A 23,491-nucleotide genomic window follows, 5' to 3' on the forward strand; every position below is an offset into this window, starting at 1 on the left:
TCTCTTTAAAGACTGGTTAATCTTTCAAAAAGTATCTATTGTTACGTAGTCACCACGCACAGAAAGACACGTTAACTCAAATAGAACACAAGCATGTACCACTACAAGTCAGCAGATTTTGTTTATTTGTTTGCTAAACATTAACCTTACCTGTCAGTCCCAATCATAGCGCTGCTATCTTCATCAGTAGTTTTGGAAGAGGATTCATGTGTTGGGTATGTTGAAGGAGGCTCTGAGAAGATGACTGCTTTGGCTTGCTCTTTTTTTCAGTCGAAGATGGAGCAACTTTCTACTCTTATGTTTATTCTGCGCAGGGTCAAGTGCTTCCTGATCTTTGACATGTTGCCGGTCTTGGCAGCAATTATGTTCCAAACTGTTGTCTTCGAGGTTGGTAAAATGGGGGGGGGTGAAATGCTATTTCATGCATACTGAGTTTTTTACACTGTTAAAGAGTGGGATTCCCATGCTAAACATGGACAAAGTTTCAAAAATTAAGTTGTACGTTTGAAGGAGTATTTTTGGAACAAAGTTTCGGTTTGTCACAAGTTTCGGAAAGTTTTTTTTGAGTATGGCTCTCTGTGACGTTAGATGGAGCAGAATTTCCTTATATGGGTCCTAAGGGCACTTCTGCCGGAAGAGCGCGCGCTCCCGTATAGCAGAGCGCTGGGAGCACAGACATTCACTGATCAGAGCGAGAGCGAAATGTCACAAAAGAAGTGTGTTTTTGGTTGCCAGGGCAAGACAACCCTGCACAGATTACCAAAGAAAACAGCATTAAGGGACCAGTGGATGGAGTTTATTTTTACAGAGCATCAACGGAGTTGTGCAAGTGTTTTTGTTTGTTCCCTGCATTTTGAAGATGCTTGTTTTACAAACAAGGCCCAGTTTGACGACGGATTTGCACATCGTTTATTTCTTAAGGATAATGCAGTCCCAATGCAAAAGGGTCCCGATCGTGTGTTGGAACCGCAGGCGGTGAGTAAAACTGCTTAAAATATCTCTGTGTTGTTAACTTAGCTATCGGTGCGTAAGCATATCAAGTAAACCTTGTACACCTTTAAAGAAAAAAAAAAGACGACATAAAGTGGAACTTAGTCATTTTCCAAAACCGGTAAGTGTAACGGAGGCCAGCGAGTTATGCTGTGCAGGTAAACCTCCCTGATCTCAAGAGACGCACTAGCAACAGACGCTAGTGGCTGTAACCATTTAGCCTCCTTGTTAGAAAACTGAAGACTTTTTGGAGTTATGAAGGATGCAGTACTACTCTATAGGTACTCAAGATTAACAGGAGATTGAGTGAAAATGAGCATTTCACCCACCCCCCCTTTAAAATGTCTGGTAGCTTCATATGAAAACATGGGAAATGAACAGCGGTGCTGACCATCTCTAACTCAGATAAACACCTTTGTTCATGACCACTCCTCTAGACCCACGTGGCCCATTTGGCCCAAGGTATTTTGGTGGGCCAAAAATCCCTGTCCGATGGCCACGAGGAAGCCTAGATGAGGCATGATCAAGCCCCAGAAATGACAGTGGAAACACGACTGGCCCTGGCATGCACTAGCACACCGGCTTTGTCCTGACAGTGGAAACACAACTATTGTGGTCAAGGCTTGTAGGCCAGCATGTGTATACATGGGGGGTCTGCTAATCGTGAAGCTGTAATCTGCTGATTGGTCAGTTTAACTGTCTAACATTTGTTTTTTAGTCACATGGTCAAGGAAGGGATAAAATAAGATTGTAACTCTCTTTGCTGGGGCTCTCTTTTTGGGGCTCTAGTCTCTCTCCCTCAATCTCTCTCTTCCTCTCAGGTAACATTTTACATACACACTGTGTACATTTAACTGTTTGTGTTTTACCATCCTTTATCTATTTTGTAACCAATTAAAGTGTAACCATAATGAAATACTGTCATTAAACTATTCCAATTATAGAGTATTATACCATTGTGCTAATGTTTGTTTAGTCCTTCGGCAATCCTACAGCCTGAACCACTGTAGGGAAACCAGGTGAGTGTGATTTCATCAAGTACAACACAACATTCCAATTACCCAATCATAATAGAGAAATATCTGTTTTAGGCTTACGATCAGGGTTAGGTGCTTCTTCACTCTTGTTCGTTCTTGTTCAGCGATCATTTCACACTGATATTAGGAATACATTATAAGTGGTGTTAGGTTTAGAGGTAGGGATTTAGTTAAGTCTTTATTTTTGAACATTAATGTTGATCCAGGAACATGTCTTGGCAAAACCACGGCGTCCAGGGATACCACTCTTACAATGTGACTTGTTAACTTAACGTTTTTTCCCCATTTACTATTGTTTTTATACAGCCAATTTAACTTACTGAAGACCCTGTCTGTGCACAAGCAACTAAAAAAATTGCTAAAAGATACTTAAGAAAACTTTGAATTACAATATTACAACATCCCCTCTTATGGGTGTATAAGTGAAGTGACAAAGCAGAAAAGTGTGTGAGTCTCTGGAGCTCTGCACTAGACCTCTCACATTCTGCTGTGTTTCTCTGCTTCTTAGATTCATCTTTGAGCAATTGATGTTATGTATTTATCTGAATTGGAACTGAATTGAATTCTTATTTGGATTCTCATTATGTTAAATGGCATGATTCATTCTTACTTGATAAATGAAATACTATGATAATAATAATAACTTACAGATATATAGCACTTTTCTAGGCACTCAAAGCGCTTTACATTGTCAGGGGGGATATCAGACATATATCTTGAATAGAAGAGTTCATTTACATCTGCCTGCCTGACAAGGGGCTAAACTGAGAAAGAAGTCAAAAAGTGGGGTCACGTCATTCCTGTTTATGTCATGTTACAATTCTTTCTGCATATTCCATAATCTAAAATTGAATCAAATAAAACATTCTCTTTTTTAAAACTTAAAAAATTTTTTAATTCAATGCAACAGTCTCAGACTTGAAGAAAGTTGTTGAACATTTAAACCTATTTTCTGCACATTCCACCATATTTTAATGAAAAGTCCTTCTTCTGTTAACTTATATTTCTGCATATTCCAGCATATAAAGTAAAAATATTTTTGTAAAATCCATCATTTGAATAGATGTAAATAAAATACAGCAATAAAATAATTAAAATGTTCCTGTATCTCAAGTGGTAGAGCATTGAGCTAACAAGCATTGTGGGTTCGATTCCCCAGCCACAAATGACAGGTAAAAATGGATAACCTGAATGCACTGTAAGTCGCTTTGTTTTAAAATGAAAGTTTTTCCTGACTGTATTCCAAATTATTAACATTTACGTCTTTTAATTGTAAAGTGCAGAGAGGAGTAAAAATGAGTTTACCAAAACAGATAATGTTGTTGCGTGCCACATTTAGGCTGTTAGTCCGGTCTCATTTTATGGCTACATTGATAAGGCCCTATGTTTCTTTATTTTCTTTCGGAGTGAAACAGTGCTGATATCGCATCAGCAGAAGCTTCTCAAACCTCCTATCACATAGTCTTTTCGAGGAAAGCACCAATTCACCTAAACTGAACAGCCATTCCACTGGTGCACAGGATGGAGTTGGAACGTTGTATTTCATGTACATCTTTTTGAGGTTTGGGAACTGATTCAGAATTTCAAGCTCATACCATGACCTTAAATAGTCTTAGTTTTACGACACTCTGTTGTCAGAAGCACCTTCAAATGCTCTCTCCTAAGCTCATCTTTCAGCCATCGAAGTTTGAACTTGGGACAAGTGGCTGTTGCAAGAAGTCCTTATTAACTATCCAGTACAGCATCAAAACTAATCTTGATCACCTGTAAAATACAATATGATAAAAAAAGAATATTTATTTTACTATATAAATTGGCTATTTTAACTGTTTTGTGGGCTCTACTGACCTAAACCATCTCATGTGCTATCAATACTGTATGAGCTTTATTTTGGTTGAGGCTGTTTTGACCTCTTTATTTCATTCTTCAATTGATGTTAAGATTAATATTCATGATTAATTATGATAAATATTCATGATATTGAACAGGGGATGAATAATTGATATTGTATTATATTCTGTCATTTTAATAATTGTACTGCTTAAAGGGGGGCTGAAATGCTCGTTTTCACTCAATCTCCTGTTAATCTTGAGTACCTATAGAGTAGTACTGCATCCTTCATAACTCCAAAAAGTCTTTAGTTTTATTATATTCGTAAGAGAAAGATAGTCTGTATCTTTCGATCCGACTATCTTTCGACAGACTGGAGGCGTGACGTGTGGGCGGAGCTAAAGAATCGTTGAGAGCGTTTGGAAGCTGACATTACGTTGAGGAAAAAACCATCATCCAAAACAAACCATGGCTAACAGTCAGATTCAGCCGTTTATTTATGATCCAGAATCAGATCCAGAGGCTGAAACTGAACGAGAGCAGCAGCAGCAACGACTCGCTCCGAGCGGGGCTCGAACCCGGGTCTCCGATGGGAGGCGGACATACTAACAAGGAGGCAGAGATATTTGAAGCAGTTTTACTCACCGCATGTGGTTCCAACACACAATCATGACCCTTTTTCGTTGGGATTGCATCATCCTTAAGAAATAAACGATACGCAAATCCGTCGTCAAACTGGGCCTTGTTTGTAAAACAAGCATCTTCGAAATGCAGGGAACAAACACTTGCACAACTCCGTTGATGCTCTGTAAAAATAAACTCCATCCACTGGTCCCTTAATGTTTTTTTTTTTTTGGTAATCTGTGCAGGGTTGTCTTGCCCTGGCAACCAAAAACACACTCCTTTTGTGACATTTCGCTACGCTCTCGCTCTGCCTCTAAACAGTGATTGTCTGTGCTCAGCCAATCCAACTCTTTAACAGTGTAAAAAACTCAGTATGCATGAAATAGCATTTCACCCCCCCTTTAAAACAAACAAAGTATAAGATCTGCCCAGCATGAATTGTATAAAATTCAACAAATCCACCCAAATCAATCATCAAATAATATTCTTACCTTTACAATAACATCTGGAAGGCTGGCTGTCATTCTAGAGAGGTTATCTTTCAGGTCAAGTGTTTTTGACATCAGGCTTGTAAGTGTTGGTAGTAAATACCTATTGGTGCACTCATCCCCAGTAAGATCTCTAGTGCTACGGTCAGGGGCTTCATCACGGTGCAGTACTCTTGTAAGAATAGGTTCTCCCTTTCATTAAGGCACTTGATTCCCAATTTTACACACAAGGTATTCAGCGCATTCATCGGAATTGTGATGATTCTGGAAATGGCCTCATACAGGGAATTCCACCTTGTGGATGTGGGTACCATTAGTTTCCTGAGGCTGACTTCCTCCACCTGTTACAGAGGCTGATGTTGATCGACTTGCTTTAGTCCAAAGAGCAGAGCATTTTGCAATACTACTCCTATATACAGCCTTGGTGTCTGCACAGGAATTTAGATGTTTCTCAACATTGCTTGTTGAAATTAAGTTAATTGTGTGTGATGCACATCTGTAGTGTGGAGGGAGGCTAAACTAGAGCTGTAATCGGGCCATAAAAATTAGGCCCGACAGGAACATTTTGTTTGACAGCTTTTTAAAAGCCCGAACCAGTTTACAGCACGATATTATTCAAATGTCTGCACGCACACAGGTCTTTTGCCTTTTGTCAAGAATGAGTCATTTATACATGGTTTAACAATTTATTCATAACTAACTTACACTAGACCACTTGGAAGTTGGAATAAAGAAATAAAATAAGTCCTGTGTCACATCGTAACATCTCAGCATTCTAAATAGGCATAGGCTCATTTAGCCTATAAATAGATCAACGCACCAATAAAAACGAGTCTTTTTTAGCAAATAGAATTAAGATAAATTTTCAATTAAGATGTTTATTTGGCAATAAAGAAATTAAGATAAAGGCTCCGCCGTATTTGCTTCACCACTAGCAGATGATATTTAATAAAAAGAATAATGGCAACATTAGCGTAAATACTCTGTCCACATTATGCATTTAAGACTCGATGAATATTTAGTTGTCATTTGAAAAACCTTAACTCACAGAAAATGTTTGTAGAAGCCTACATGTTTTTGTGGAGGAAAATAGTTGAATCCACTGTAGATGTCTTCAGCGTGTTCCTGCGCTCACTGATGGTGCGTCATTATTCTTATTATAAACAGGTCAAAACTTTTCCACACCTCAGAGTTTGCTTTAGTTGCTGGTGCAACCAAAACGTAATCTCCAGAGGCAAGCCTCCGTTACACCTACTCAGCATCCATTTTCGCATCTTTTTCGCTCTAATCGCAACACATCACATGAACACTCGTTTACCTCGCAAACCGGAACACAAGCCCGAGCCCGTGTAAGATTATATAAATTAAGCCCGTCGGGTTCGGGCAAAGATCTTTAGCTCTAGGCTAAACTGTCTATCATCAGATGCGGTAGAAAAAGCTTCTATGACATCTGTGAAAGTCGGTTCCACATCATCACCTTCTTCTTCATTTTCAGATTCAGACTCCAAATTACAGGGCTGACACTGAATGCTTTGGCAAAATTATCAGTTATAGTGGCAACAACTTTGCCATGCAGTCCATATGATGAATGGATTTCTTCAATCTCTGCTCCAATTACATCATAGGTGTGCCTGCCTTTAATTATCTTACATGCTTGGGCATCCTTGTAGCACTGTAAAGTGGAATAAATCCAACTGTTACACCCATAAAACTTTTGTTATTCACCGTCCAGATGTCAGTAGTGGTTGAAACAAAGTCTACATCTCAGAGTGCATTTCTCACTGTAGATAAAAGTTTTCTTCCAAGGCCGAGTGTACAGCGGGACGCTGTTGTTTTTGTAACCTTTAACAGAATTAAACTCAAAGTAATCTTGCTCTCTTCCGTGCTCCATGTTGTCTCTTCTTGTTAAACACTACACTGACTGACGGCACGGCGCTCATATGTCATTGTCACTCATGACTCACGTCACAACACAAGACAGTCTCACGAAACAAAATCAAGGTTAAATAATGCAGTAACACAGCCTGCTTACGGGGAAGTAACAGTAATCTAATTACTGTTTTTTGCAATTGTAATCCCTTACTTTACTCGTTACTTGAAAAAGTAATCTGATTACAATAACGCGTTACTGCCTATCAGTGCCCCTGAGTCACCCCAAGGTACGGAGTAAGCAAAGACAGCTCAAGCTCTGCAAACTCACACACTATCTCTGTCCCTGTCTTTTATACAGTGCCATGATTACCTTCAGGTGTGCAACCACTCCCCTCAACCAAATCACCTGTAACTCCGAAATAAATGGTTACGCTGGAACGTTATCTTTTTATAGTGGTTACACCTTGATTGTTGCGTTTACAGATAAGAACCTCAGTGTCTGCACTCCTGATGGCCATGTCTGATCAATAGGTTCATGTAGCATTTTGGAAAGCAGTGTCTTGAAATGGCAAAGAAGTGACATTATGTTAGATTTCAGTCTAATGTAGAGGAGTGTGTGTAGTGTTTTGCAAAACTGTGAGGCTGAGAATGTGCTTATAGTTGTGCAGATCTGGGATTTGGTTTTCTCTTTAAGTGTAAGCCTTCACTAGCTGTGTGTTATTTGTAATTTTACAGTGTAAGCAATCGTAAAAAAATGTTTATTAAATCCCACAGGTTTTTTTTTCAACTGAAAACTGACCAAATGCTTGTGCTTTTGAGTCATTTCACGAGTTCACACTTACATACAGTTGAGAGGGTAAAGTTTAATGCGTATTTGGCGTGCTGTCCGGAGGGAGGGCTCCGAGCTCGGAGTTCGGCCCGAACCCAGAGTACTCCCCCCTACCCTATGTAAGTGGTTTAGGACTAGGAAGTGTGGAGAAGGGGTGTTGGGGGGATGCTGCGAGACTGTCAAATGAATTGTGGTGAGACTGCTGTATATAAACCTCTTACCATTGATTGCTGAGTGCTCTCCACCTGTGTTAATCATCTGCACGTTCTTCTCCCGAACTTTGTTAATAAAACATCATTAATGATCAAATCTGTGCTGTAATGTTTGTGTGGTTGAATGTATTCATGATTAATCTCAGTTCCTGTGGGTTCAGACTGAATTCCAGTTTGTCCAGTGATAACATCAGTATTTTCACACACATCATCTCTTTCAGAGCGGACTGAGTTCTGCTTTTCATCTCCAACAATATTTTACGTGATAAAGGAAGTTTGAATGCATGTATTATAACACAATAACTCTTTTCCTTCCTAAACTAATAATACATTTCCTCAAAAAACACAATGACCATTAATAAACTTGAAAAATAAAAACCCACAATCATTGTGTAAAGACATGCTTCCTTCAGTCGATTATTCACTGACTTTTAGGAGGCTGGATTTTAAAGGAACTGTCAGTCATTTGGGGGTAAAATCTGGGCTTGTTTTGTGTGAGCAAATTTTGTAATCACTAGCATATAGCTGACAATCAACAGTCCTATAAAATATTTTATATAAAACAATTTTCCTATACTTGAGGTATGTAATTGTTTTATATAGTCTTAATTATTCACTCATGTTTATTTATCTTAGAATGTGCTTGAGCATGTTGTTGCTTTTATTCATTTTATTTATGTGAACTTTCCATTTATATTAATTTTTTAGTAAATAAGCCAGTTAATTATTGAAAACAAGTAAATCATCGTCAAGTAAGTTTATTGTCTTACTGGAGTTGTTACAAAAAGCTGCAAGAAATTAGAAATAGTCACAGTTCAAAATAAACTTTACTGATGTCCTGAATGATAAAACTAAAATCATGATCATTTTGGAACAATGCTGTTTGTATGAAGATTTCTATTTATATCAGTGTATTGCAGATTAATTTTTTCAGTCTGTAGAAACGTTGTTTCTCACATTCAGATTTTAGGTTTGATCTTAAGATGTCACAATGTTTGCCTGAACATTCAAAAGAAAAGTGATTTTAAATAGTTTAATATGAAAGTTGAAATCTTTTTTTTTTTTTACCGAATAATCTAATTAAAGTGCCATTCAAATTAAATCTGGCAAAATAGCTAAACACAAGACTTGATGTTAAACAGACATTGTAACAAGTGCAGTCACAAACATTTATTCAAATAGAAAAGATAAACATAAATCAATGCAAGATAAATCCAAAGACGGACAAGAAAAACAGAACAGACTGGATCATAACAAATCGAGATTCAAAATGTTTCATTTAAGAACACTCTTCTCACAGATCCATTTGTACGTATAATCACATGGAAAATCACCCCATCCTGGTGGATAATTTAGAGCACAGTCTTCTTTTTCTTTGCCGTTTGGCTCTGTGGACGCCCAGAACCTGCATCAACAGACCAGCATTAGATCTTCAGAGCTGCTTTCTGTGTGATATGATACTGAGACAATCATTTATTATTTAATAATCAGTTCAGTCATTTCTCACCCAGAGGTCAGTGTGCTGCCATCAACCCATTTCCATCTGCCCTCCTCATCAATATCACTCAGACCAATCCAGAAATGATCAGAACCAGAAATATTCCCCACAAAATCCTGAGAAGTCAAACAATAACATGATTTATAAAATAAACAAAGACACATTTCAGCACACGAACTTTGATTTAAAAACTAAACACCACGATCACACACTTACTCACACACACACACACACACTCTCTCTCTCTCTCTCTCTCTCACTTGTTCCTCTCTGTTGTTGATGATGATCAGATCTGCTCCTCTCTCTCTACAGTATCTTCTGCTCTCTTTCCAGTTCTTCTGCTCAGAGGAAAAGAAGTAAAGACTGGATTGATGAAACTTCCATCCATCTATGAACACAACCAGAAACACCATGAACTAAACTTTGATCCACACCAGGTAAAAAACGTTACGTTAGTTTTAGTAGTAGTGTTTATATTATTGTAGTTGTTTATAATATGCACTTTATATCTTTATTAATCACTTTTCTGATAGCAAATTGATAAGCTGTTCATAGTTAATATTTTTCTTATCTTTTTCTTTGTCACTGAATCAGTTATTGTAATTATTATGGAACTATTACTTTATTTATAATGCAATACAGAAACTAATTGCATTTATTCATACTCCCCGTCTCAAATTCTAGAATAAGGGATTTTTCCCACCATTGGAGAAATTCAAGTCTGAATGGTTACAGTTTTTCTCAATCACTAACACACAATAACTGATTTATTTTGCCCAATATTTCAAACCATTAATTCACTTCTTGAAACAAACACAATTTCTTCTTAAAAGAAATTTAAAGTTTTTTTCTCCCATGTTTTTTGCAACACTCTACAATAAAAAAGAAAAAGAAAAAAAGCCCTCATTCTGCACAGGTTTAACCCTGTTCTCATTCAGAAAGAACACAGTATAATTACCTCAGTATGAAACAATATGAACTCAAATAGCACATTTAATTACAGTTTTTCTCAGTCACTTTTGGTGCATTTCTCCAATCAGAATTGAAATTCTCATAACTACTTGTCTGTATAACTACAGACTCTACATCATCTGGGGTCTCATTTATAAACGTTGCGTATGCACAAAAAAGGCATAGAAAATGCATACGTGATTTTTTACGCACATATCAGGATTTATACGGACATGGAGTGAGAAAATTAATGAAGTAAACAATGACTTTAAACTCTGTTTTCATCTCAATATACACATTTACATTAAATATTCCACTCACATTAAAATAGATTAACACTGAAATTGCATAATCTTACAAACAACATAATTGCACAATTCCATTAACAATGAACAATTTTCCTGTGACATGTTATTTTTATTAAAACGAGGAGTGCTATAGGTGCACAATAATGCATCTTTAAACCAAGGGAGTACATTTGGGTCTACGATTGGGGGGGGGGGGGGTTAAACTCGCAGCATTTTAATTAATTTATTTATTGAATAATTTTCTTGTGTAAAAAAGTAACATGCTAATTTGTCGTTCCTGTATTAGAAATACAGTTCCTTCTCAAAAAATGTGCATATTGTGAAAAAGTTCATTATTTTACATAATGTAATGATAAAAATTTAACTTTCATATATTTTAGATTCATTGCACACCAACTGAAATATTTCAGGTCTTTCATTGTTTTAATACTGATGATTTTGGCATACAGCTCATGAAAACCCAAAATTCCTATCCCATAAAATTAGCATATTTCATCCGGCCAATAAAAGAAAAGTGTTTTTAATACAAAAAAAGTAAATCTTCAAATAATTATGTTCAGTTATGCACTCAATACTTGGTCGGGAATCCTTTTGCAGAAATGACTGCTTCAATGCGGCGTGGCATGGAGGCAATCAGTCTGTGGCACTGCTGAGGTGTTCTGGAGGCCCAGGATGCTTCGATAGGGGCCTTAAGCTCATCCAGAGTGTTGGGTCTTGCGTCTCTCAACTTTCTCTTCACAATATCCCACAGATTCTCTATGGGGTTCAGGTCAGGAGAGTTGGCAGGCCAATTGAGCGCAGTAATACCATGGTCAGTAAACCATTTACCAGTGGTTTTGGCAATGTGAGCAGGTGCCAGGTCGTGCTGAAAAACAAAATCTTCATCTCCATAAAGGTTTTCAGAAGATGGAAGCATGAAGTGCTCCAAAATCTCCTGATAGCTAGGTGCATTGACCCTGCCCTTGATAAAACACAGTGGACCAACACCAGCAGCTGACATGGCACCCCAGACCATCACTGACTGTGGGTACTTGACACTGGACTTCAGGCATTTTGGCATTTCCTTCTCCCCAGTCTTCCTCCAGACTCGAGGAGGGTCTGGCTGCAGACATGATGCACTCTCAGACACACGCATGCGCAGTTGGACACATGCACTCTCAGACATACGCATGCGCAATTGGACACATGCACTCTCAGACACACCCATGCATGCGCACTGTTTAAAGTGCACGAACAGGCCACTCAACGTGATACATAGGATTTAAAGGTGGTACAGAAATTATTGTAAGTATATTTATTTTATTTAGGGCTGCTCCGATCATGATCGGCCGATCGTTAATGCGTCTCTCGTCAGTAAAGCCTCAGCGGTAAATTCCCTCAGGTGCGTGATTTCACATAGAGCAGCTGTTACTACACAGAGCCGTTGTTAACCGAGAAAATGCGCTAATAAACGCTGAAAATTAACGTGGATTTGCGCATCTTCTCAGTTAATAATGGCTCTGTGTAGTAACAGCTGCTCTATGTGAAATCACGGCACCTGAGGTAATTAACCGCTGATTAGAGAACCAGCTTTACTGACGAGATGCACATAACGATCGGCCGATCGTGATCGGAGCAGCTCTAATTTTATTCGTTCAAGATTAAGTTGAGGTAAAAGTGTTGTTTTAGGTAAATGTTTCGAAAACTACACTAATATGTATCTGATATATCCTGCACGCACAGGTCTTTCAATGTAAGTAACGTACGTTACCCAGCGGGCACCTTGATGTCAATTTGACGTCAAATATTAGACAAGATTTGATCAAGATGCTGCAAAACATAATTTCAAAGTCAGATTATACATCAAGTCCTTCCAGTGGTTAATTGGTGAAAATATTAGGTTCATCCCATACTGAAATTGATTATGTAAGTTTATGGGCCAACATGTTTGACATTGAGTTGACGTCAAATCAACGTCGTGTTATAGGCGTTCAGTTGATGTCATATTGACATCACATTGATATCAATGTAAATAGCAATTTTTTCTTCAAAATGCAGCCATTCGGCATATGTTTTGAATCCTATGTTGTTTGATTTCTGCATGAAAGTGGACTTCTGTAACTTCTGTGGTTAAAAACATATAAACAACAACAAAAAACTATTTATAAAATAAACATGTAGGCATAAATTACTGATAATGAAAGAAGTGAATATATTATATTTTACCAAAAATATACTGTTTTTCTTAATTACGAAAAAAATAAAAAAATATGCAGCATTTTTGCTGTAACCCCATATTAAGTATGTGTACCCTTATTTTTTTTATATACTTTAAAATTAAAAAACATTTGCCATAATTGATAATGAAAGTGTAATACCAAGCATATACAGTATTACAACTACATGTTCATTTATGGAAAATTTACATTTTTCATTAAATTTTTCATAGTGAACAGGCTACATATTTTAAAATTATTTAGATTTTCTTGTCTTCAACTAATAGATGCAATGCTAGGGTTCTTAAAAAAATCATACTTATTTTTCAGAAATTCTATTTTCTTTTATATTATGAAAAATGTAGGGCCTACAATGCCCATTCATATTCTCTATTCCTAATACCACCTGTAGATGGCGCCTTTTTCACATTCTCGGGTTGTTCTGCAGCTGAAGAATGGACTACAATTAATTTATTTATTTTTGTGTGCAATTTGATGCAAACCTAGTATGACATAATGTTATACATGTATACACGGAAAAAAAGACAAGAAAAAATATTTGGAGGATTTACGACGTTGATGACCGTTGAAATGCACGTCATCACGTCTTGCGTACAACATAGAGGCTAGTGGCAGTGCGCGCGCGGGCAAGTCGTCAAGTCGAAGCAGCTCGACAAGATTGGCGCTTTTATCAGGTGAGTAATAAACATCTCATTAAATAAAACATAATTGGGTAACTTTGAAAACTTAGAAGATTGTGTTTTGGTTAAATATTTGACGTTGCAATGAGTATTTTGTTCTTTTTGGTGAATTGAAATTTCCCGCCATTTGTGAAGGATTCTGAGGTAACAGTTAACGTAATTTAACAGAGTTATTGTTTTTTTAAAATGTCTATTTTGAAATGTCACGAGTACTGTTAGTTTTTCAATTTTTGTTCGTACTAATAAAAATGCCCTAACGTTTGAATCTCTTTCCCGATACGATTCGACAAAACGCAACATAACCAATTGTAATTCAAAATTGTGTCCACTATATGTGAAATTAACATGACGTACATCATTATGTCTTTATCAGTGCAGTTGAATCGTCGAATCGTCGTATACTGTACACAACGAGTTCGCCAGTAACACATTCAGAACGCGTTCAGAACGACGACTTGCACACGAATGACTCATTTGAACCACTTCATTTAAGCTATTGAACTTTTCAGTCACTATAGGGAATATAAGAGATCATTGAATCATTTAAAATGAACCACAGGGAATGCAAGATGTGAATGAGCTTTGATCAATAGTAAGACGTATTAATTCAGTTGGCCATTGTGGGCTGAAAAGTTAGTTGAAGATGATAAAAGCTTTATTTGATTAAAAAAATAAAAATAATTCCTGTTTGGTTGAATAAGTAATGTTTTATATAACTTAATAATTGTCTTTTTCATCAAATTTTATTAGATATAATAATAATAATAATAATAATAAGTTGAAGTCACTTTGGTTAAGCCACTTAAAGGTACGGTACAAGTCAAGATCAGGATGACACCACCTCCGCCTCATAATGTCTACTGTTATTTCCCATAAAACGCAACAAGCTAAACAGCACAGACAGTTATCGCCAAAATAAAAACACATAAAACAAAGATCCTATGTGATCAGCCTATAGCCTATGGGCTGTTTGGTGTAACAATGGACCGAGTTCCACATCTTTCCCCTCACCAAACACATAAATACGATTACGATTCTCATGTATTCGATTCGATTTCACAATGCGGCTGCCACAGATCTTATATTATTTTATGTGACTAATTATATATTGATATTTGATAATACATGTACCAAAGTAATGCATGAGTCCCGCTCTTGACTTAGGGCAGAGCTACATAGGCAGTGCGTTTTTATTTTTTTATTTTTTTTTATGTAAATTATTTTTTTGTAAACACCAAAAAACAACAGCAATATATCGATGAATGGCATCAGAAAACCAGCAGTAGGTTATAATCGATTATGGTTTAGTACTGCTGAAGTGTCAATGTCTGCATTGCGAAGCATCGTAAAAATATTTATTTTAGCACCTCTATATGCTAAATTTAATTTATCGTTTAAGTGTCTATAGATGGATAATACAACTAACGTATTAAAATACTAACAAGGAAGTATCTGGTTTTGACTGAGGTTGATGCAAAAAGTTCAGTATAGAGTTTATTTTTTATTTTTTTGTCTGTTAATTAATGATGGTATTCCTTACTGCTGAAATGCATGATAATTTGTTTTAATGTTTAAAAATATAACAAAGGCCCATGCATTGGCATTATTCCACAACATCTTTGTAAATATATGTAAATGTTTTAGAGATCCATATGGACTCCTCTTATTTTGCAGCTACTTGTGATGCTAAATAATGGCATACCACAGAAACTGGAGGAAACGTCATGCTGAAGTGCTGTCTCTTGCAGATGATGATTCAAATAGCAGTGATACAGATGGGTTACTGAGGGCTCGGTTCAGTGAGGATGAAACTGATTCTTTGCCACCTTCAGCCGATGGCAACATTTCAGATTATGACTCTGATGCGTTAGTGCTGTCTTCTGACACTGACTCTGAGGTTGCTGACTATTTGTGTGATGATTCTGCAGAGGAAACTGCTCCTGATCTGGGAGAGGAAATTGCAGCATGGGCAGCTACCAACAAATGCAAGCGATCTGGACTAAATGAACTACTAGATATTCTAAGGCGCCAAGGACATCGCCTCCCCAAGGATGCCAGAACCCTGCTGAAAACCCCTAAAAGAGTGGAAGTAGTTGATCTGTGTGGTGGTCAATATGCCTACTTTGGTATTGCATCAGGAGTACTGAAGGTTTTATCCCAGAATCCTGTTTTCCATGAAGACCGAATAGATATGTGCTTTAACATTGATGGCATTCCATTATTTAAATCATCAAGTCTGCAAATGTGGCCAATCCTGTGCAGTTTCCATGATTTTGCACCCTTCATTGTGGCACTCTATTGTGGAAAAGCAAAACCGAGCCCAGTTAAAGATTACCTCTCTGATTTTCTACAGGAGTTGCAGCAACTTATGCAAGATGGCATAGTCCATGGAGAGAAAGCACTGCAAGTGACTGTAAAATCCTTTGTTTGTGATGCACCAGCTCGATCATTCCTGAAATGCATAAAGAATCACAATAGCTACTTCGCATGTGAGCGCTGCACAGTTAAAGGCACCTATGTGGGACGAGTTGTTCTTGGTGCTACATCGCCTGGTGTTGTTGCAAGGTCTGAAGCAGATTTCAGTAGACTTGCCTACAAAGACCATCAAATTGAGAAATCCCCACTGACACTAGCTGGAATTCCATGTGTTCGGCCATTTGCATTGGACTACATGCACTTGGTGTGTTTGGGTGTAGTTAGGAGAATGCTTCACTACATGCAGAGAGGACCCCACACATGCAGACTGTCATTTCAGCAAAGGAGTGACATTTCAGTTAAACTAAAGGCATTGAATGGAGAACTACCTAGTGAGTTTGCACGGCAACCTAGGACTTTACTGGAATTGGACAGATGGAAGGCTACAGAACTTAGACAGTTTCTCCTTTATACTGGACCAGTGGTTCTAAGAAAAGTGGTTTCACATGCTGTATACAAACACTTTCTTTCCTTGATGGTTGCGGTGTCCGTCCTTTTGAATTCGGATGATGCAGACCGTAAGGAACACTTAGACTATGCTCGAGAGCTACTCATGTACTATGTGAAGAAGTGTGAGGCTATATATGGAAACACCTTCGCTGTATACAATGTTCATTCACTAATTCACTTACCAGATGATGTGGAACACTTCAACTGTTCACTGAATGGGATTTCATGCTTTCCATTTGAGAACTACCTGCAGACTCTAAAGAAAATGGTCAGACAATCTCGCAATCCTATAGCCCAAGTTGCCAAGCGTCTAGCAGAAATTGAAAATTCTACAAAATCTAGGCCTTTTACCAAAGAGAGCTTTACTCGCATATCCACAAGGCCAAGAGATTGTTGTTTCATCCTTCAGAACAAGGACTATGTCTTTGTGAAGGAAATGCATGAAGATGGCACCTTGGTTTGCGATGTGCTACACCAATGCAACACAGAGAGTTTCTTCACTGATCCTTGTGATTCTAAACTGCTCCACATCGTCCGTGTTAGAGATATCAGCAGAACTAGACGTCGACTGATCAGCAAACAGCAGTTGATTCGTAAAGTTGTCTGTCTGCCAGCCAACCCTGGTGAAGCTGACACAGGATTCATTTTGTTCCCCATGTTGCATGAAATAGAACGTAACTGAATTGTAAGTATATCACTGGTATCAACTAATGTTTTTAACTGCTCTTCCATTATCTTTGTGAGGTTGTGGAGGTTGTATATGATGCTTGTTCTGAGAGTGGAGGGGAAAATGCTGCCCTTATATAGATTGCATGCAGCATCTTCAGAGAATGGTTAAGCTTAGTGGTAAGAGCATTGCATTAACAACGAAAGGTTGTGGGTTCGATCTCAGGTGATTGCACATACTTATGTATAAATGTATAGGATAATGCAATGTAATATACTACTGTTTACTACTGATTTGTTTTGATTTTTGTATAGGTACATGATGTGGGTCAGGGCGGTTTGGAAAGAGCCAAATGGAGAGGAGGAGGGAGTCATCCCCGAGGTTTGGGTGAAGGACAACATGGTACACTGGCCACCAGGGGCTAATGTAACTAAAGCAGCTAAAGAGATGCGAACGCCAACAAGTAGCTGGAAAATGTTTCCACTGCTGAAAATCAAATTCAAGTCAAGTGAGTTAACATCCATTTTTAAAAGCGAAATAGTTTTTTCTACTAATCAAATCAATTAAGGTATTAAAAGCTTGTTTGTTTTCTATTTACTTCAGATAATCAGGAAGAGTGTGAAGCCTTCGACCAAACAAGTACTGCAGAGATCAGTGAGGAAGAATGTGGTCCTGTCAAGAGGGTATCAAAGAAAAAAATATACCCAGGGTTTATTTTAGGTACAGAATACTTGCTCATTTTGACAGGGCCCTAGTTTCTGGTGCTGGAGCATAATATATGTTGTGATACTATGTATGGTAATAATACTGTTGTTTCTCCTCTTACACAGATGAGGATGAGCATGAAAGCAGGACGAAGCGGATCGGTGGGTTTTTGGAACAAAAATATTCATATTTCAAAAGTTACAAACACAAATCAGCAGCTTCCGGTGACAGCGAGTCTACATTGACCTCCATTGTAGAAAAGGAAACTACAATGCAACTCAATGTAGACTCACTGGAAGCTGGTGCACTTCTTCCAGCCAATTAGAATAGAGTATTCAGAGAGACCATGGTATAAGTGAGGAATAATTGATGACGAGCCGTTCAATTATACTTATATAATGCACACTCGAGGTAATGCTGCCACGACGCACATCGAGTGTGCATTTTAAGTATAATTGAACGGACAGGAGTCAATTATTCCTCTTATACCATGGTTGCCACACCACAAAACATTGTTCAAGTGTTTAATTTCAGATTATAATAAATGTTGCCCTGCGGTAGGAAAATCTGACAGGGTAGGACAATTTGAACACCGGTACAGCCTCCGCGAGCGTAAGATTTTGCTTTGCCGATGCAGCTCGTCTTTCTCTTGGTCTATCTCTGTGGCAACCGGCAGAAAACAGCAGCACATATTCAACAAAACAGCGTTTCCTGAATTCTGCCACTGTTACTGACTGCCTGGGCATATGAACAACATAACGTTCACACTAAAGCCTGCATCACATGATAAACATTAATAAGGCATATTTTCCATTATTATTAATTATTGTCTGGTATCTGTTTGTTTTAATCAGCATCGGTATATTTGCAAGACATCTGTGATATACGATAACATTGTCACATCGCCCAGCCCTAATACCTATACTGTATATATATATATATATATATATATATATATATATATATATATATATATATACACATACATAAATACATACATACATACATGTATGTATGTATGTGTGTATATATATATATATATATATACAAAACAGTGTACATATTTGATGCCAATCCTTCATCTTATTGTTACATTTTGGTTGTCTTTCATCCCTCAGGTCTGTCCTTTCCAAAACCACCAAGGATTCAAGAAATGTCTAGCCAGGCATTAGGATCAGAAGAAAATGATTATAAATCCAGGTCCAGGAGTCCATTCCATGACTCTCTGCTCCAAAGTTCTCGCTCTCTATCCCAGTGGTCCCACACTCCCAGCCACAGCACTGTACGCCAACAGTCCCACACTCCGCACCACAGCACTTCACGCCACCGGTCCCAATCTCCAACCCACAGCACCCCACGCCAGCGGTCCCGCACGCCACACCACACCACTTCATGCCACCAGTACCAGTCTCCAACCCACAGCACCCCACGCCAGCGGTCCCGCACGCCACACCACACCACTTCATGCCACCAGTACCAGTCTCCAACCCACAGCACCCCACGCCAGCGGTCCCGCACGCCACACCACACCACTTCATGCCACCAGTACCAGTCTCCAACCCACAGCACCCCACGCCAGCGGTCCCGCACGCCACACCACACCACTTCATGCCACCAGTACCAGTCTCCAACCCACAGCACCCCACGCCAGCGGTCCCGCACTCCACGCCACCGGTCCAAATCTCCGACTCGCAGCACCCCACGCCAGTGGTCCCGCACTCCACGCCACAGCTATTCACGCCCACGGGACAGCTCTCCACACCAGCGCTCCAGCTCTTCTTATGAGTGCTCCCAAAGACCAGCTAGGGAAAACCAGCACAGAGAGGGTGGAGAGCTATTCCCATTAGATAATGGAAGTAAGTATACCACCTCATATTCTTACTGAAAGTGGTATTTTTTGCAAATGGGACAAATATTTTTAATTCCAATTTGACTTTCAGAATTCCAAAGGCGGGTCCTTTATCTTCTTTCTGATATTCGGGCAAAGCTGTCAGAGGTGGGCCAAAACCGTGAGCCCCCAGAGTCTCAGTTCCACCTTGAGAAAATGAACAGCAGGCGTGAGCTAAAAAATCTGGAAGGGCAACTGGCCGTTGAAGAAAAGAGGAATGTGATGGTGAGTATAACTATGCCAGGCCAATACTAATACTGTTTTTTTCTGTGTTTCTGATGGTGAAAAAAATAAAAATTTCTAAATCTTTTCAGGTGTCTCGGTTAGTCAGGATTGGGGGTGCAGACCTTGAGGACTGTGTAAAAAATATGATGAAAAGGTAAATTATACCATGCTTTGGTGCATTTCTCAGATGACTCATGAGTTCATTCACTCAGACACGCAGAAGAGCCAGATGGCATGTTTAAATAACAGGATTCGGTGTCCACAAGCCCGGATCTGCTTATATGGACTCAATGCAGCCGGACAACAAGTTTCAATCGCAAAATAGACTAAAACTAAGTAAAATAGCAGTGTGCCAAAGCGTTGCACGGTACGGTACGGCTTGCTTTGGCTCGCTTTAAATTAGGGCTGTAATCTCCCAGTCGATTAGTCGATTATTTGGTCGATACGTTCAGGCTCGACCAAAATTCTGATTGGTCAATTTTTTGCTGCATTCATTTCATCAGTTTTGTCGTGTTCATTTCAAAAGTTCCGCATTCGTTTTATCAGTTTTGCCACGTTCGTTTTGGATTAGCCCAACCCACTGGAGAAGAGAGACCGATTGAAGAAAGTAGGCTACTAGAAGGTTTGCTGATTAATGCTGAATATTATTTATTTAATTGTGAGAGTGTTTCATTCACAGTCAGATTTTTGTTCTATTCACCAGTGGCATTTTTCATGTTTCATTAACAGTTCTTGGTGTATTCACCATGGTAACTGTCGTTTCCATATTAACCCCAAAATGATACTTTATTTTCATTTTGTGTTTTTATATTGTTAAATGCCTGTGGTGGCTCATACCACAGGGTTCGTACGGGTGCTTGAAATCCTTGAAAGTGCTTGAATTTTGATGTTGTGTTTTCAAGGTTTGAAAAGTGCTTGAATTTTGGATAAAATGCTTGAATTTCACAAGAAATATCTTTCTGACGAAATAGTTCTTTATTAAATGGAGAAAAAAAATGTAGCCCAGAGCAAAAGTAGGCGGAGTTTTCATTTTCATTTCCGTGGTTGTTTGGATGCACCGTTTTATTTGCCACACAGTGGCAATAGTTGAACCATTTTAAACTTTGATTGCTTAGCTCCGCTTTGGTTTGAGTCGCGCGGCGCAAGCCATTGAAATATATCGGTTTCATAGCGCAGCGCGGTCCGCGTCCTATCTGAAAGGGCCATTAGTGACAGAGTACTTGGTGTGATAATGTAATGTAAGTATTGCATGTCCATTATGTTCATTTGTGGAATATGCAGTGAACATTGCCATTTGGAGAATGTTGCACTCCTGTTTGTCATTGTGCATGAAACTTCATGCCAATAAATCATCAGAAATTTTGCTGACTTGTGCACGTCTTCAAGCGCCCTCTTTACGTTCGTCCTAATGCCTGTTAGTTGTCCGTGGATTTGCCTATATTTGGCATTTAAAATGGAAACGTCTTTAGACATGGGATTATCAACATTTATTTATAATTATGTAAGCATTCTTAACAAATGTATTTAAATCCCTAACGCCGCCTTCACACTGGCAGTTGAAATTGTTCTAATCTCTCCGCCATTTTTGTTCTACTCGCTTCCGACGCTTTTCAGTGGTGTAGTACGACATCCGCCGGGGGTGTATTGCGTTTTATGGAGCTGATTTCAACTGCCAGTGTGAAGGCGGCGTAACACCAGTTATTTTCTGCAAACTATTTACAATTATATTCCATCGAAGTGTTTAATGCAAGATACATATTGATAGTTCACAAATCTATTGCAATAAAATACAAAGCGATAACTCCTTCCATGGTGGAACATTCTTCTGTCCGGTCAACCACATCTCTCACAACATTCCAAATGAATACATGACAGCAAAACACACTAACCCTTTCTCTTTCTCTCAACATGTAGTGGTCTAGCTTTTGTTAAAACCAGTAACTTTGTATTAGCACCTACTGTATTATTTCTCCTGTATGACATATCGCTTATTGCTTCCTGAACTCTGTGTTTTGGATAAAAGCATTTGCTAAATGACTAAATGTAAATATAAATGTAAACTCATTAGAACCCATTATAATTCTAAATTTTGTGCGAATGCACCACACAAAGAAAATCAGATGTGGGGGTATAATTTGTAAATCAGACGAAATCCATAGATAATACTAATCTGAACAGTGCAATATTGTTGTAGAAATGTTGATGATGATGATTCAGGAAATGCACCAAGTGATGGTGAAAAACTGTAAGACATTCCTTTTCTGCTTGAAGGCTCAGCTGTTCTGGTCACTTAGTTGTATTGTTCAATAATCTTTACAATTAATGATTACTGATATAACTTGTTGTCTTTTTTTCTTTTGTTAGAGTTCTTACCAACAGATTGATGGCAACAATGAACATGGATGGCTCAGGGGTGAAGAAGGCCTTTGGAAAAACACGGCTATGCCGTGTTATGATAGGTAATACATTACTTTTTTTTATGATTAGATGATGTACTGTTGTATCTATCCAGTGTTACCCATTGTGCGGCAAACTTTTAGCCATCACAGATGCACAGTGGCAATACTGTAGGGGTGTAACAATTAATTGTGCAATTATTATGCTCAGTTTCTCAGTAAATTATGGTCAAATGCTGCCACATCCAAAAGCCAGAGGGCGCTCTCAGTTTTTTATCTACAAATTTTCAGAAAATATTAAAAGCACAGGTTTTAAATGTGTGAATTATGTTATACCTATGCCACCTTTAGTTAAGATGGGTAGCACTTATCATCAGTTTAATTTTTCATCCGAAAAACGAAAAGTTGGACATTTGAAAAATTGGATTCAGTTTTTCTGTTTTCCTGCTGTTGCAGCTCACTTGAAAAGAATAGTGAGGAGGATCACTGAGCCACTAGATGGTTATCCATGCTTATTTAAAAAGTTAATTACTTTGTGGATTTACAGTACATGTACAAGTGATGCTTGCTAAAAAATGTATGCTGTATTTTAATGTTTTAAAATGAGTGCTAATTGTGGCTTTATATTCATTAAGGTGCTGTACAGCAGTCGAAACCTTCTGCGTCAGAGGCCGAAATAAAGAAATACATGGGCAGCTATCTCCGGTCTGCTCCTGATAGATATGGGGGTATGGGACGGCAAAAGGGGAAATCGGCCATTGAGGTCTGTTCAGACTCTGAATAAGTAGAATGCACCAATTGTTTATCTACAATGTTTCTGTTCATTAAATTGTTTATCTACGAAACAAATTACAAAATTGGTTTTATTTTAATTTAACTTGCTCTTTGTTTTTGAGAGAAGGTCTTGAGAGCTTTGATGTAAAAACCTGTAATATGTCTGTCGTGATGACACAAAATGCAATTGTTCATCAATTAAGATTTATATCAGATTAAAATTTATATATAAAATTCTGATATAAACCAGTGGATTTAATAAAACACGTCTTGCATTTAATACTGTTTTGTCATTATTCTTGTGGTCTAGAATAGGACATCATTGTGTTAAAAAAATGTTACAAAAATAAGCAAATCAAAAGAATGTCAAAACTTG

General features: G+C 38.2%; 2 protein-coding genes across 4 annotated transcripts in view; one reads left to right on the top strand and one right to left on the bottom strand.

Moving 5' to 3' along the window:
• Positions 1-8,965: 8,965 nt before the first annotated feature.
• Positions 8,966-23,491, bottom strand: part of LOC113091515 (CD209 antigen-like protein C) — a 73,365-nt gene continuing 58,839 nt past the window's right edge. Inside the window, exons 3-5 of the mRNA XM_026257087.1 lie at positions 9,641-9,768; positions 9,390-9,496; positions 8,966-9,287 (exon numbers count right to left, since the gene is read on the bottom strand). Of these exons, the coding sequence (XP_026112872.1) occupies positions 9,158-9,287; positions 9,390-9,496; positions 9,641-9,768 (365 nt within the window). The 3' untranslated portion in view covers positions 8,966-9,157. The remainder of the gene's footprint in view (positions 9,288-9,389; positions 9,497-9,640; positions 9,769-23,491) is intronic.
• LOC113091520 (serine/arginine repetitive matrix protein 5-like) lies at positions 13,183-23,420 on the top strand. 3 transcript variants are annotated; one of them, XM_026257097.1, is made up of 9 exons: positions 17,010-17,145; positions 17,442-17,635; positions 17,731-17,847; positions 17,958-17,993; positions 18,951-19,688; positions 19,773-19,945; positions 20,035-20,099; positions 22,310-22,404; positions 22,977-23,419. In XM_026257097.1, exons 2-9 carry the CDS (start codon positions 17,446-17,448, stop codon positions 23,123-23,125), a joined length of 1,563 nt encoding a protein of 520 aa, XP_026112882.1. In that variant the 5' UTR covers positions 17,010-17,145; positions 17,442-17,445; the 3' UTR covers positions 23,126-23,419. The 3 variants fall into 3 exon arrangements, with proteins under 3 accessions (XP_026112881.1, XP_026112882.1, XP_026112883.1); XM_026257098.1 differs by lacking the exon at positions 17,010-17,145 and having other exon boundaries at positions 17,168-17,635; positions 22,977-23,420; XM_026257096.1 differs by lacking the exons at positions 17,731-17,847; positions 17,958-17,993; positions 18,951-19,688; ... (2 more) ...; positions 22,310-22,404; positions 22,977-23,419 and having other exon boundaries at positions 13,183-17,145; positions 17,442-17,582.

The sequence above is a fragment of the Carassius auratus genome, unplaced genomic scaffold (assembly GCF_003368295.1).
Source record: "Carassius auratus strain Wakin unplaced genomic scaffold, ASM336829v1 scaf_tig00214205, whole genome shotgun sequence".
Lineage (NCBI taxonomy): Eukaryota > Metazoa > Chordata > Actinopteri > Cypriniformes > Cyprinidae > Carassius > Carassius auratus.